The sequence below is a fragment of the Myxocyprinus asiaticus genome, chromosome 44 (assembly GCF_019703515.2).
Source record: "Myxocyprinus asiaticus isolate MX2 ecotype Aquarium Trade chromosome 44, UBuf_Myxa_2, whole genome shotgun sequence".
Classification (NCBI taxonomy): domain Eukaryota; kingdom Metazoa; phylum Chordata; class Actinopteri; order Cypriniformes; family Catostomidae; genus Myxocyprinus; species Myxocyprinus asiaticus.
In genome coordinates, this window is record NC_059387.1 from 30,191,239 (window position 1) to 30,205,670 (window position 14,432).

General features: G+C 35.6%; 1 protein-coding gene across 4 annotated transcripts in view; it reads right to left on the bottom strand.

The window, feature by feature from the left end:
* Positions 1-9,748: 9,748 nt before the first annotated feature.
* Positions 9,749-14,432, bottom strand: part of LOC127434646 (RNA-binding Raly-like protein) — a 162,063-nt gene continuing 157,379 nt past the window's right edge. For all 4 annotated transcript variants that reach the window (XM_051687536.1, XM_051687538.1, XM_051687535.1 and 1 more), the window contains 3 exons: positions 12,274-12,443; positions 10,823-10,857; positions 9,749-10,628 (listed from right to left, as the gene is read on the bottom strand). In XM_051687536.1, coding sequence (XP_051543496.1) covers positions 10,825-10,857; positions 12,274-12,443 — 203 coding nt within the window. In that variant the 3' untranslated portion in view covers positions 9,749-10,628; positions 10,823-10,824. The remainder of the gene's footprint in view (positions 10,629-10,822; positions 10,858-12,273; positions 12,444-14,432) is intronic.

Consider the following 14,432-nt stretch of genomic DNA (forward strand, 5'->3'; position numbering starts at 1 on the left):
TATTTAGTATAAATCTTACAAAGAGAAATGGTTTGAATGTCAATTTTATGGTGTTATTACATATAAGATTTGCCTAAATCCTGTTTGCTAAATATTTGAGTGTCAAAATTATAGATGTCTGATACGATTAGGTCACTGCTCTTTAAGCCTGAAGACAGACAAATGGAAGACACAATTATGCAAATGGCAGTACAAGCTAGTCAAATGTCAGCCCCTGCAGAGAAATCGAGCATTCCCTCAGGAACGCAACAAATCAGATCAAGTTCACGAAAAGGAAATCTAACAGAGAAAGGCCTAGAGATGCATAACCAGGAAGCAAAGAAGCATGAGAAAGCCTTTAACAAAGCTTACGACTCCTGGAAGCAGATAGCTAAGGAAACTAGGTCCAAATTGAAAACTTTCTGCTCATGTGAAGATCTTGACCAAATCCAAAGAGACATTCAAAGCAGACAAGATATAGTTAGTCAGTGTTACGCCCCTTTGCGGCACAATCATACTACAAGTGAGAGTGAGACAAGTACTAAACAAAGACGAGTACGAATCTATCTTTGGTGGTACAAACACGGACACAGTCATGTCAGAGTCATCCCAAAGTACAGAAAATAAGTCAAAGACCTCCTCCAAGGCTTCCAGTAAGCGAGCTGATGCAGAAGCAGACTTGCAGCCAAAGTAGAGCAAGCAAAGGCCATGCGAGAAATCTATGATCAGCAAGCAAGACTATGCAAGATGGAGACTGACTGGAAGCTGAATGAAGCAAGAATGCTAGCAGAAATGAAACAGAGAGAAACAGAGATGTGCGTAAGACTTGAGGAGGAGAGAACAAAGCTGCAGATGCTACAAGGAGATAAGGAAGTCAAAGTAGCCACAGCTCGTGTGAAGGCATACAACTATTTTGAGGGCAATCTTGAAGATCATGAGGAGGGAGGTGAAAAATGCAATTGAGTTCGGTGCAAAGGAGGTTGACAACAGATTCCAGCTAAATCCTGAGGCAGAGTCATTCCATCCCCAGCAAGCATCTCCAGAGGTGCAGACGACTCAAGAGACTGAGAGCTTAGCTCAAGCATTAGTAAATTCCTTAAGTATAAGTCGACTGCCTGTCCCAGAACCAACGACTTTCACTGGTGATCCTCTAAAGTTCATTGACTGGAAAATGTCCTTCACAGCACTTATTGATCACAAATTAATTCCAGCAAGCGAGAAGATGTTCTACTTGAAAAAAAATCTTGCTGGGGAAGCTCGAAAGGCTGTGGAAGGATTCTTTTATAAAGACTCTGAAGATGCATGTCAGGGCGCCTGGAAGGTCCTTGAAGAAAGATATGGAAATTTGTTTATTGTTCAGAGAGCCTTTCGTGAAAAACGTACGAAGTGGCCTAAAGTCGGAGCAAATGATCCTCTGTCCTTGTGAGGTTTTACAGATTTTCTACAAGGCTGTGGGAGGAGTGGAAGAGTAGTCTCCAGGAGCTGAAAGACTTCAGCATTCCAAGATGCTACCACCCTCAGTCTTTCGGTGACATAGTCAGGATGGAACTGCACCACTTCTCGGATGCAAGCAATCTAGGTTATGGTGCATGATCTTATCTAAGGTTCAAAAATGACAAAGATGAAATACACTGCAGTCTTGTGATGGCCAAGGCTAGAGTTACACCCACGAAGATCAAAAGTATTCCACGATTGGAACTAACTGCAGCTGTAGTTTCTGCAAAAATGAGTGCTATGTTAAAGGCTGAGCTGGAGATGAAGATCAATCAGGAGTTCTTCTGGACTGATTCTCAGGTTGTGTTGGCATATGTCAATAACGAAGCAAGAAGGTTTCATGTGTTTGTCGCAAATCGTGTTCAGCTGATAAGAGAACTCACAGATACAAGCCAGTGGTATTATGTAAGCACATGTGAAAATCCTGCTGATCATGCCTCAAGAGGTCTTTATGCCTCAGACATAACCTCAACAACCTGGATATCAGGACCCAAATTCCTGTGGGAACCAGAAGTGTGTCCAACACTTAACCCTTCAAATAACCTACTTGTGGGTGACCCTGAAGTCAGATCAGCTCAAGCCCTTGTAACCAAAGGTAATGATAATCTGGACTTTCTTAGCCGATTCAGTCGCTTTTCTTCTTGGAGAGCACTCCTTAAGGTGATTGCTCGAATAAAACGGCTGACTTCAAAACAAGAATGTCCCAATGACATTGTGACTGTGGAAGAATACAAAAGGGCTTCTGAGTGTGTGAATAAGCTCCTCCAACAGCAAGTTTTCTCCCAAGAGATAAACTTGATTCAAGGAGGAAATGTTCTTCAGAACTCGAGTACACTATTTCACCTTGATCCCATCTTGAAAGGTGATTTCCTTAGTGTTGGAGGAAGGTTGAAGCAATCATCTCTCAGTGAAGAGTTAAAGCACCCAGTAATTTTGCCTAAAGACAGCCACATCACCAGACTTATTTTGGCCCACTACCATGCCAAAGCTTGCCATCAAGGGAGGTATCAAACACTAATGGAGCTCAGAGCAAATGGATTTTGGATCCTCGGTGGCAGTAAATCAGTTGCTAAATTGATACACAGATGTGTACAATGCAGAAAGCTCAGACGGCCAACAGAGGAACAGCATATGGCTGAGCTTCCTAAAGAGCGTGTTGAAGTCTCTGACTCTTTTTCCTATTCTGGTATGGACTGCTTTAGCCCATTTGTCATAAAGAGAGGTCGGAAAGAGAACAAGAGGTATGGACTCTTCTTCACTTGCCTCTCTTCTCGAGCTGTTCACATTGAAATGCTTGAAGATCTGTCAACAGACACATTTATCAATGCCCTGAGATGTTTCATTAGTCTTCGCAGAGCCATTCGTCAACTCCACTGTGACCATGGCACCAATTTTGTGGGAGCTAGAAATGAGCTCAAAGAAGCTCTCAAGGAATGTGATGTCAAGGCACTGGAAGTTTCCTCATTGAAAAACAATGTGAATTCATCTTTAATGCCCCCTTAGCAAGTCACACTGGCGGTGTCTGGGAATGCCAGATCAGGACTGTGCGAAATGTGCTGAATGCTACACTTTCTCAGTGTCCAGGCAGACTTGATGATTCCTCTCTTAGAACCTTGTTCTATGAAGCGATGGCTATTGTCAACAGTCGTCCATTAACTGTAGATGGTATTTATGACGCCAAGTCACTGGAAACCTTGACACCTAACCATCTCATTCTGATGAAGTCAAAGATTGTTCTTCCTCCGCCTGGCAAATTTTTGAAAGAAGACATGTATGCAATGAAAAGGTGGCGCAGAGTCCAGTACCTGATTGAACAGTTCTGGAGTCGTTGGAAAAGAGAATATCTCATGAACATTGCTATACGGCAGAAGTGGCATGTGCCCCGATGCAATCTCAAAGTAAATGACATAGTCATCATCAAAGAAGACATGCTGCCAAGAAACCAGTGGCAGTTAGGTCGAGTTGTTGAAATCATTCAGGGGAGTGATGGCTTAGTTTGAAGAGTAAAAGTTCAAAAAAGTGAGCGAAAATCAAAGAGTAAGCAAGAGCATTCCAAGCCTACAATCATTGAGTGACCAATTCAGAAGTTAGTGGTCCTACTTGAGAGTGAGTGATTGACTGGCATAGGTGACACATTTGTATCAGACAATTAGTTTTCTAACAAGTGATTTGTCAATGCATATACTTAAATCAGAATTTATGAGCGGTCATCAAAGTTTGAAATCATGTATGATTTATTCTATTTTCATGTGTTTGTTCATCATAACATGATTGATGGGAGTGTAATGACTGCTCCCTTTTATTCATTTTTGTTTTACGTCTCTACTAGAGGGCGTAAGGTACGTAAGGGGATTTTTTTGTAACAGAAGAGAGTTCACATGTGTTACACAAGCTCACACAAAGAAGCTCTAAATATAATTAAAAATGTGAATATTTTGTTTTTTGTTTTTTGTTTTAGTAACCCTTTGGAAAGCGGAGTGAGGTATGTTATGTTTTGTGTGCATTTCATGATAATTTCATAGTTATTTGATTTCTTATTTCAAGCATAATATTTGTAATTAAACTCCGGCTAATAACATATGTTTCTTATGCTGTGAACGCTTAATTTCATATTGTGAATATGTATTTACATTTGTTTAACATTGTTGGCTGTTGTTGTGGAGGTTCCTTATCAGTAGATGTTTGAGATTGATGCAATAATCCGTGTAAAACACAGAGAAAACAAATGCAAGCAGTCGAAATGCGAGAATTAGACAAGCGGAAAAAAGAAAAGAAAACGGATGCCCTCTGTAATACACACGCAGTTGAAACAGTAGAAATGCGGGGGAAAAGATTAAGCACACATTAAAATGGCAAATAATAAAACAATGAACGTAGAGGAATAAGCAATGCTAAGTAGGCTAGAAGCTACAAACAAACAGACTCCTGCAGCGTGCCGGCAGCAACCGGAACAGGAAACAGGAATTGTGAGAGAGAGCTGAACAAATATATAAATAAATTAGAAACTGTTTTTAAGCCTGGAAGTGTGGGTCTTTAAGGTCCTGTAATGCCTTCCAGATGGCAGCAGAGAGAAGAGATGATGAAGAGATGTTGCTTGTTTGGTTTGTATACTTTTGACTGTACAGCACTTTGGTCAACCTTGGTTGTTTTTAAATGTGCTACATAAATAAATATTGATTGATTGATTGATGATAGGGGTGAGTTTCATTCTTCAGAATGCTGCTGGTTCTGCGGAAGCAGCATGATCTGAAGGTGTCTTCCAGTGAGGGCAGGAGGAGTCCAATTATTTTCTGGGCTGTGTTTATGACTCTCTGGAGAGCTCTCCTGTCTGCTGCTGAACAGTTGCCATACCATGCTGTAATACAGTATGCTAGTACACTCTCTATAGAGCAGTGGTAGAAGGACACAAGCAACTTCACAGACAGGTTGGTTTTCCTAAGTGTCCTTAAAAAATAGAGCCGCTGTTGAGCCTTCCTGACCAGGGCAGTGGAGTTTATTGTCCATGTGAGGTCGTCTGTGATATGCGTTCCTAGAAACTTGAAGCTGGAAACCCTCTCCTCTTCTTCTCATCTGATAGCAAATCACGCTCTCAGATGATAGTTATTGACCACCACTGGCCCGTAAGCTCTTCGAGTCATTGCCCATCAGAACCAGTTCAGTCCGTTCAATCAAAACTAGAGGAACATCAGTCTAAGGAGAGATGTGGACCCCAAACATCATAGTGACTGATGAGGACATAGAAGCCTTTCCAACTCTTAACAATGTTGTAGGAAATCAATATGTAATTTTCTCCCTGAATCTGCACTGGATCCTGAAAAATCCATTTTCCATTTTTTTTTTTTTTTCACCTGAGCTTCCGAAACAGCTGGGCCAACAGCTTCTGTTCCAGAGATGATAGCAATTAAACTGATCAGCCTGAAGACTCTTAGTGGCATTAATACATCTAACTAAATTAAGATTTAACTGGTGAGTGATAGGGCTTCAAAATAAAAGAGAATGGAATCAGTATGGCTTAACAGGAAGTGTTAAGCCTTAACACTGTCCAAAAAGCTGAGGTGTGTAATTTCAACATACAGAACTGCAAAAATAATGTCTATGTTCAGAATGAAATACTAGCTTAATACTTATTGAACACTGAGCAATGCACATTGTATACTGCCAACTATTTTTTTTTTCATAGTAATTGTTTAATAAATAGTACTATAAAAAAAAATACAAAAAAATTGGTAAAATTGTTTAAAATTTCTTTCTTCTGCTCTAGCTTGTACTACTTTAGCTACTAATGGAACCTGGCAGTGTGATACTGCAGATATTGTTGGCTTTTGTATGACAAATTGCTTGTTACTGATAAAAGCATCTGCTAAATGACTAAATGTAAAAATGAATAATGAAAAAGTAAAAATAGTGCATTGCTTTGTTCGCATACTGTCAAACTACTCTTTCTATAATAGATTTGGCAGAAATTGTATGAGCAATATAGAAGTAGGCCTATGCTATTCCAAACATAGCAAGTGAAACATTAGGCATACAGTAACTGTATAAAACTTTTCAAACAGTAGTATTCTACATTTTCTTTTAATTAAGCGAGCTGCATCAGGTTATCATCTTGAAAATCAAGCTTTATAAAAATGATCAATATCTTATTCTTAACATTTGGCAGTCCGATCAAATAATGAGTCAAAATAGATGTAACAATGTGGCTGTCAGGATGCTCAAACAAACAGCAATGTTTTATAGCGTCACAAAACCACAGTGTTTTCGCTTTTTTGGGGAAAATACCTGCAAATTTCTTACTTATAATTCATAGTTGTGTGTGCAAATTAAGATGGGATAGGTGTTTTTAAAATTGGAAAAATGACACACTTCAGCTTTAAAGTGAAGAAATTCACTTTAAAGGCAAAAATGTAATAGGGAAGAGGATGCTCACTTATGCACTCACTATGTATGACTACAACGTCATTTACTGGCCTGCCTGAAGATTTCCTGAAGAGTATAGAAATGAACTGAGCCAGCTAGACTTATCAGGCTGCAATTACCCACAGTTAGCCATCAAACATTTCTGTCCAAGCCCTTGGGACTCCATATTGTTAAGCTATTTTACTGAGAGTGTTACTGACCATGCAACCAAGGTCTTTGTAACCAACACTTTATTCAATGGCTCTTTGTGTAGTCTATTGTCAAACGTAATATTCAGTATGGCAAAAAGTGTGTGGACACTAAAACCACACCCAAATGATTGTTAAGCATTACATTTCAAAACCACAGACATTAATAGAGTTTGGCCATATACAGTGTTTATTTAAACACTCTTTATCATAGATGTGAACAATGTACACATTTTAAGTAATGACCTGTCGGAAAATATTTAAATATGTTATTATGCTGGATATGTGAATATTTATATTTAGTAATTGTATAAAATGTAAAATTACATATGTAGCTTTCCTTAATTGTGTGAAATGCTATATGATGTGTTACTACCCAGTTTTATTCCAATGACAACTCTAGGTGACCTACATTGTAAAATATTTATGTAATTTTAACAGTAAAAGACTGTAAAAATGCAACAGAAAAAAAAAAACATTAATTGATTAACGAGTGTTAACTGTAAAATATACAGTACATTTTTTATATATATATTTTAAAAGACAATACAGTAGTTTTTACAATAAAATGTTGTAACAATTAAATTTTTTAGATGTAAAAAGTATGATTTTCCTGTATAATTAATGGTAAAAATGTACATTATGTTTAACAAGAGAGTACATGTACGTTTTACAGTAAATTATTGTTAAAATTACAGTAAAAAAAAAACAATAATTGGGCGTTCCCACAATTCCCTGCATGACCCATCATATTTCATTATATTTTATGGGAATAGTTATGTTTCTTCTTATTTTTAATATCAGTTATGTACATTGGGGTGTTCTGTGTTATATCTGATGTAGTTTAGTTAATGTTTTCTGCATTATTTAAATATCACGTGTTATCCTGATGATGTTTAGTGTTTGTGTGAGTGACATTGAGCACTGTCTCTACATGTTTATTGGTCATTGCTCCTGGAAGAGCCACTATCGGTGAACTTTATGTCATCATGTGCTCTTCTATAATTTTTATGGTGATTAACAAATTACCTTATAAAGTAAAAAGCAGATTTTTACAGTTTCAGAAGGTTAATATGAAGTTTATGATTTTTTATTTTTATATTTATTTTTATTTTTTTACAGTGCCAGCATGGTCATGGAAATTACAACAGTTTGAAACTGTAAAATTTACAGGTTGTTCTGTAAAGTTGTTTACATTTTTACTGTATTTTTTACATAATTATTCTGGCAACCACAGCTGTCAGTTTTTTTATTTTATTTTAGTTTTTTTGTAAAAACAACAGTATTTTTTTTTACAGTGTGAGAAACTACCCCAAAATATCCTTTGCATTGTTTGTACAGCTGTGTGAGTCATTAGAAAGCTTCTCACAGATTATTGTCATAGCACCCGACTTCATTTTAATATTTTTCAAATAAGACCTGGAAAAAAATGCATATCCAGCCCTGAGCTAATATAATATAAATGTTAATGAAGATTTGTGCAGTGAGCTGGGAGATGAATATTTGAAATGCTGCAAAAACCACTTTATCTTTTGGATATGAAATTGTATATTGCATTCCAAGTTCTTATTTCTCAGAGTAATAGAGTAACCCAGTAAAAATAAATTAGGCCAAGACTGAGTAATTGAAAAATGTGACTAGCTGGTGAATTCTTATCAAATTTAAAACCTGTATAATTGTTCTCAGCCTTATTCAGGAATGTTAATGTAGTTGGAATCCATCCAAAGGCAGTTTTTTTTTTTTTTCTCATTCATAATCTACCCTTGTGGAAAATCATGATAACTGGATTTTAAAAAGCATTTTGTAAACAACAAATGTCATGTGATGTCGTTGTGATTTTGTTTATGATGTGAATGTTTCATTATCTTATGGTTAAAGTGCTCAAGTACTACGAGACTGAAACCTATTTTTATCTTTCTGTATTGCATATAGAAATGGTTTATTTTTATTTTTTTTTACACAAAAAAATCTAGGATATGATGCAGATATGGGTGTCAAATAGGGATAAGTCAGTATAGAGATGTAATGGTTTTTCAGTCATTTTCCATTATAAAGCAAAGCTGAATTCCATTTATATTAATATCATTAATCAAATTAGTGCTTTCTAAACAACTTCCTTAGTTCCAGTGTTAATTGTCTCATGCATATTGCAGAAATGAGATCCAAACAATGTTAATACACTGAACGGATACCATGTGAAGTGGCCAGTGGCCCTAATTAACCCAGACATTTGCTTTTGATGTTGATAAATTGAGTGTGTTTGAGTTGCCATCTGCTGAAGCTGTACTCAGGTGCATTCAAAACTACATCAGGTGCTGTGGTCCCTCCCCCACCAAACCCACATACACAGAAATGATCTGTGACAAGCATTTTCCCCTCTTACTTTGCATTTAATATATTGCACAGACTTACTATTACTCACTACCGGCAATTAAGGAATGTTAAGCAATGGTACTTGAATGCTGTGAGAAAACTTCTGGAGTCTATAAGGCTCATTTGCAAAAAATAAAATAAAAATACAGCCAAGTTCTTTAAAATTAATTCTGTTACATAACTTATTAGGTATGTGACCATCATTATAAGTTAATATTTTATTCTTATGTTGGACTGTATGTGTAGCTGAATTTAAAAATTATATTCTGTTCTATTTCATAATAAATCTAGGAAAAAGGATTCATTTTCAACATTTTTATATAGTGATTGTAAGGGAAGTCTTATACCACAAAGCCTACAGCCAGACAACAAATGAAACAACTGAAAATGCATTAAAATAATAAACATGCTAATCATAAAAATATATTTACAAATAGTTTACATTTCTATACAATGTGAAGTTATTCAGTTATAATACCAGGCTTCTCAGCCGAGCAGTTATGATACTATTGACCAAGACTGTATCGGTTTTCTCGAACAAGACACTGATTTGAAAATATAAAAGAATTGTCACATTTTTCCAATGATCCATTACTTTTTTTTTCTTTTTTTTTCTATACACATGTATTTAAACAAATTAAATATGTACAGTAGCAGAATGAAAATGTCAGCAGAACAAATTGGAATATTCTGAAGATGTTTCTGTAAATCTGCCTTACAAAAATAGAGTTCATTATGCCATATTCTATACTGAATGACATCATAAAGAACAGAAACAGTGTGACAACTACATGTGATTCTGATTTAAACAGCTATGCATGAAAAAAAAAAAAAAAAAAAAAAAGCAATACAAGTACAAGACAAGTACAACATCATCTTAACAGTATCATTACAAATTATGAAATATTAAGAGAAAATTCATCTTTAAAGTTGGTCTGACAATATTTCTTAGGGGACTGATCTACAACTCTTTGGTTAGTCTTGGACTAAACTGAGTATTGGACTAAATATTGTAAATATTCTTTTACTTGATTCAGTCTGAGAATTAAAACCACATTTTGATCCATGGAGCACAACTGTACAACAATAATTCTAAACACTTTTAGAAAAAACAAAATAGAGTGTGTGAGGAAAAAAATACAACATGGTGATACAAATATACAATATGAGAAATAAATAAATAAAAAAGAAAGAAAGAAAAAAACAAGCAGAAACAAAAAGGTTTTGCTGACAGTCTCATGAAACATTTTCATTGTTCAACTTCAATACAGACCTTTTAAAATCTCTTATAATTTATAATTATTTAAAACAAAAAACTTCCTGTTAATACTGAGGGTTTAAAAAAATGAGAAGTTATTTTTTTTTCCTCTGGCATTTAAGGCTCATTTTGCACACATATTGTTGCAAATAAGTGATATTTGTGTGAAGTTTAAAATTGACATGAACTTATTTTACCTTTCATCATGTGTAAATCAAAATATGACTGAATATGACAAATGCTATTAAATGAAAAATAGCAATAGTGACTGATGCTAAATGGTGTCAAAATATTTGCTCTTCGTCTAATCACTGCCAATAGAGAGAGTTCACTGCCTCTTTAAGAGGAGATGTCAGTCTTTGCAGAATTTCTTGTCTTCTGTTCAAAGCAGAGTTGATTTCCTCTGTGGATGAAGACCTCTAAAGACAAGACAATGTATTGCACAGCTTTCGGTTATTATTAAGATCCATTTAACCAATATAAAATGATCACATTTATTGATTCAGTAAATAAATGCATTGCAGAAACACTATAAAAGCAGAGGACATCTGTAAAAGCATTTACACACAATATTTTCTTTTTTTTTTATGTATAAATAAAAGAATCGACTTACCTTCAATTGTCAATATCAGACACATGATTTTCCATCTAAAACAGGAATAAAGATTATTTGAGTTCAGGTATAAAAGGTGATTTGAGTTCAGAAATAGATATTGATTCAGTTCAAGAATTCAGATGAATTCAGTTCAGGAATACAGATTAATTCTGCTCAGGAACTGAGATGAATTCAGGTCACAAACTCAGATGAATTAATTTCATGAACTGAGATTAATTCAGTTCAGGGATATAGATGGATTCAGTTCATGAATTCAGATTAATTCAGTTCTGGGATATAGATGAATTCAGTACATTAATTCAGATTAATTAGGTTCAGGAATACATATTAATTTGGTTCAAGAACACAGGTTAGTTATGTTCATAAACACATAATAAGAAAGTTCAGGAAATTGGATTCATTCAGTTCAGCAATTCAAACTGATTCCGTTCAGGAATACAGATTGATTCAGTTTAGGAATTCACATTAGCTCTGAAAAATTTGACTTCAACGTCAGTTCTGCAGGACTTGAATTAATAGTTTTGAACAAGTTTTGTAACAGAGAATTAATCGCAATTTTGTAAAATCGCAAAATTTTCAAAGTTAAACTACTCTTTACTTGACATGGCATCTTAAAAAAGGAAGTGCTCATGACGAGAGACACTGAAAAAACAGTGTGAAGCGACAGCCAAAGTTGTCCATCTAACACATGTGATGCGTGTGAACTAGAGAAATAAAATACACACCTCACTGTATGCAGTAATGCTAATGCCCTAGATGCCTATATCCCCTTGGTCTCAACCTGGATGCATGGTATCAGATAAGCAGATGTACAGTATTCTGAAAGTCCAGTCATTAATGTACTGAGTGATAGCAAACGCTCAGAATCTCACAAGACCTTGATATTTAAGCACGCAATACTTCAAATTCATTATATCTACAAAAATAAACAATATCGTAACCTTAGTTTCCCTTTAATTTTCATAATACCAAAGTTATGGTTTTAAACCACTTCACTAGAGCTGCTTATAAAAGTCTAGTCAAGTAGTTCTGCTTAAAGTATCTACTAAATAGAGTTGATGGTGGTCATGCCTTGGACCTAAAATGTGGGTAACAAGCTGTTGGGAATGTTTCCTGCGGGAGTTCGGTGGGACAATTCCCCCTCGTTTCCATAGTTTCAGTGATAAAGGAGCTCATTAAAATACAGTCTGCCTGTCCAGTCCCAGCAGGAAGTTCATGCTAAATCATAATTTGACTTTGCTGTTGGTCCCGGTGCTGCCGGACTCGGGCACCTCCAGAGGTTCTGGAGAGGTTTAATTACTGTGTGTGACAGGTAAGGGGTAAGAGAGCAGAAAGCAGCCCAGTGGAACCCCATCAGCTGACACACTCTAACCCAAACCTCTCTCAAGCCCGCAACTATAAATATATCTGCAGAATTAGCTTCATAAGTCCTCATAGGGGCAAAGTACCAGATCAGTGCTGCCCTCTTCGTCATTGTCATCATCACCACCATCCGTCATTTCTCCCGCCTCCGCATCAAGAGGCTCCTCCCCTCCCTCCTCTCCGGAATTCTCAGCTGTCTCCGATATCGACTCCTCGTGCAACGAATCGCAGTTATCCTCATATTTCCTATGAGGTTCTGAAACAAAGAAAGAGAGAATATGTGAAGACTTTGTAGTGGTGTGTTTCTTCAGTTAAAGGGAACATTAGATTTGTATTAAAATAAAAAGATTCATTTTTTAATATTTATTGTGTGAAAATTATTAATATTTATTTTTACACAAATTACAACTGGTCCTCAGTTGTGGCATCATTTCCACGATGAGTAACAATTTTGCCACTTGCCACTAAAAGTTAGTGTTCTTGGTTGCCAAGGAAATAACAAAGTCAGTGCAAAGCATGCTTGAGACGAAATATGAAACACGATCAAGGTAAATATTCCCTGTGTAAAAAATAAAATAAAAATAGGAATAAAATTAGATGACATTTAAAAATAAATATTTATTAAAAAGTATATATAAAATATTGTCATTTCCAACCAGTCTGTAATTTTGACAAATTATGCAAGATTAAAATTGTTTAATCGTGTCTATTTATTTAGGATACATAAAATGGTAGCTATAAATTTAGCCTTAACAAGACAAGGGAGTCTTAAAGTGCCTTTTCCACCACAGACTGCTATCAAAGACATATTTAAAGAGGTCATGATATGAGGAATCAAATTTTCCTTGATCTTTTGACATATACGAGGTCATTGTGCTATTAAAACATGTTGTAAGTTTCAGAACTCAAAACCTTCTTACTGCAATAAGACAATTTGTTGAAACCAACTTCCTCCACATGGTGATGTCACACTGTGGTACACATTTGCATCTGACCGTCTCCACAACAACACATCAAAGCCTACATTACCTTATCACTTCTGTAGCCCCGCCCAGTAGTGGGGAGCAGTGAGATGGCAAGGAGCAACAGTGGGTGTTACTGTCAAGTCTTAAAGGAGAAGCAGCACCAAAACCGAGCGTTTCTGACAGAGGCTCAGAATGAGTGAAAAATTATCATGTTTTAAAAATATATGAAACTTATAAAAACATTACTAATTTTATAAGTGAACCTCAAGGAACATGTAAAAATAAAATTAAAAAAAAGGCATGCCATGACCCCTTTAAACAATTTAACTAGATCTGTCAATCAATTAAACATTTTCATTGAATAAATTACATGCTATGCTGATTAATGGATCTAATTATTCAAAATTAATCACATCTATAAATATTTGCTGAGAAAGTCCTTTAAATAACAATAATTCAATACATAATGATTAAATAATTATAAATAAAATATAATGTACACTGTATATTATAAAAAAACAATAATTCAGATAATTAAATTCAGATAAATGAATTACAATATTGTGGCAGAGGAGTTAAGCGTTGATACGACAATACAAAAATTGGCTTTAGAATCCAGTATATTGTTTGTTCCCATATTACCGAACATAAGCCAATCATTGGCCTACAGTTCATAATCCATTTTGCAATTAAGTTTGTCAATCTGTCCGAGATATATTTATTATAAGGGCTTGTCTAAGGATGCGTCAGTGTACACATGCATCAAACGGATGCTTTTGGAGCATCTCACTTTGGTTGTGTCACGTCATAAACATACCATTTTTAGGTTGCTGTGCCAAGTTTAATATAGTTTGAAACTAAGAAAAACACTTCTTGAGATCCCTGCGCTCATATTTGCACTCCATTAATCTGTGTTTGAATGCAAAAAATGTGTTCCCATCTTGTGCTGTCTGCTGTGGGTCAGTGTGGCTGGTTTGTTCTTTTGTTGCCTAAACAGCTAAAGTTTCGCTTAATGCCCCCTGGAGAAAACAGGTGGTACTTCAAGCTTGAATTGCTCCGATGGTAGGAATATTCCTTATTACTTTCCAGGGACATGATTAATTGCGTATATTTTTTAACGCATTATTTGTTTATATAATCACACTAAATTACAGTGTTAAATTGTAGGCCCTAAATGTAATCAAACAACACATATTTATAATTTCAAATGTAGTGAAAATGAAATGCCTGACGAAGGTCAGATGACTGAAACGTTTCAATAAAATTCAGACTCTTTTTGC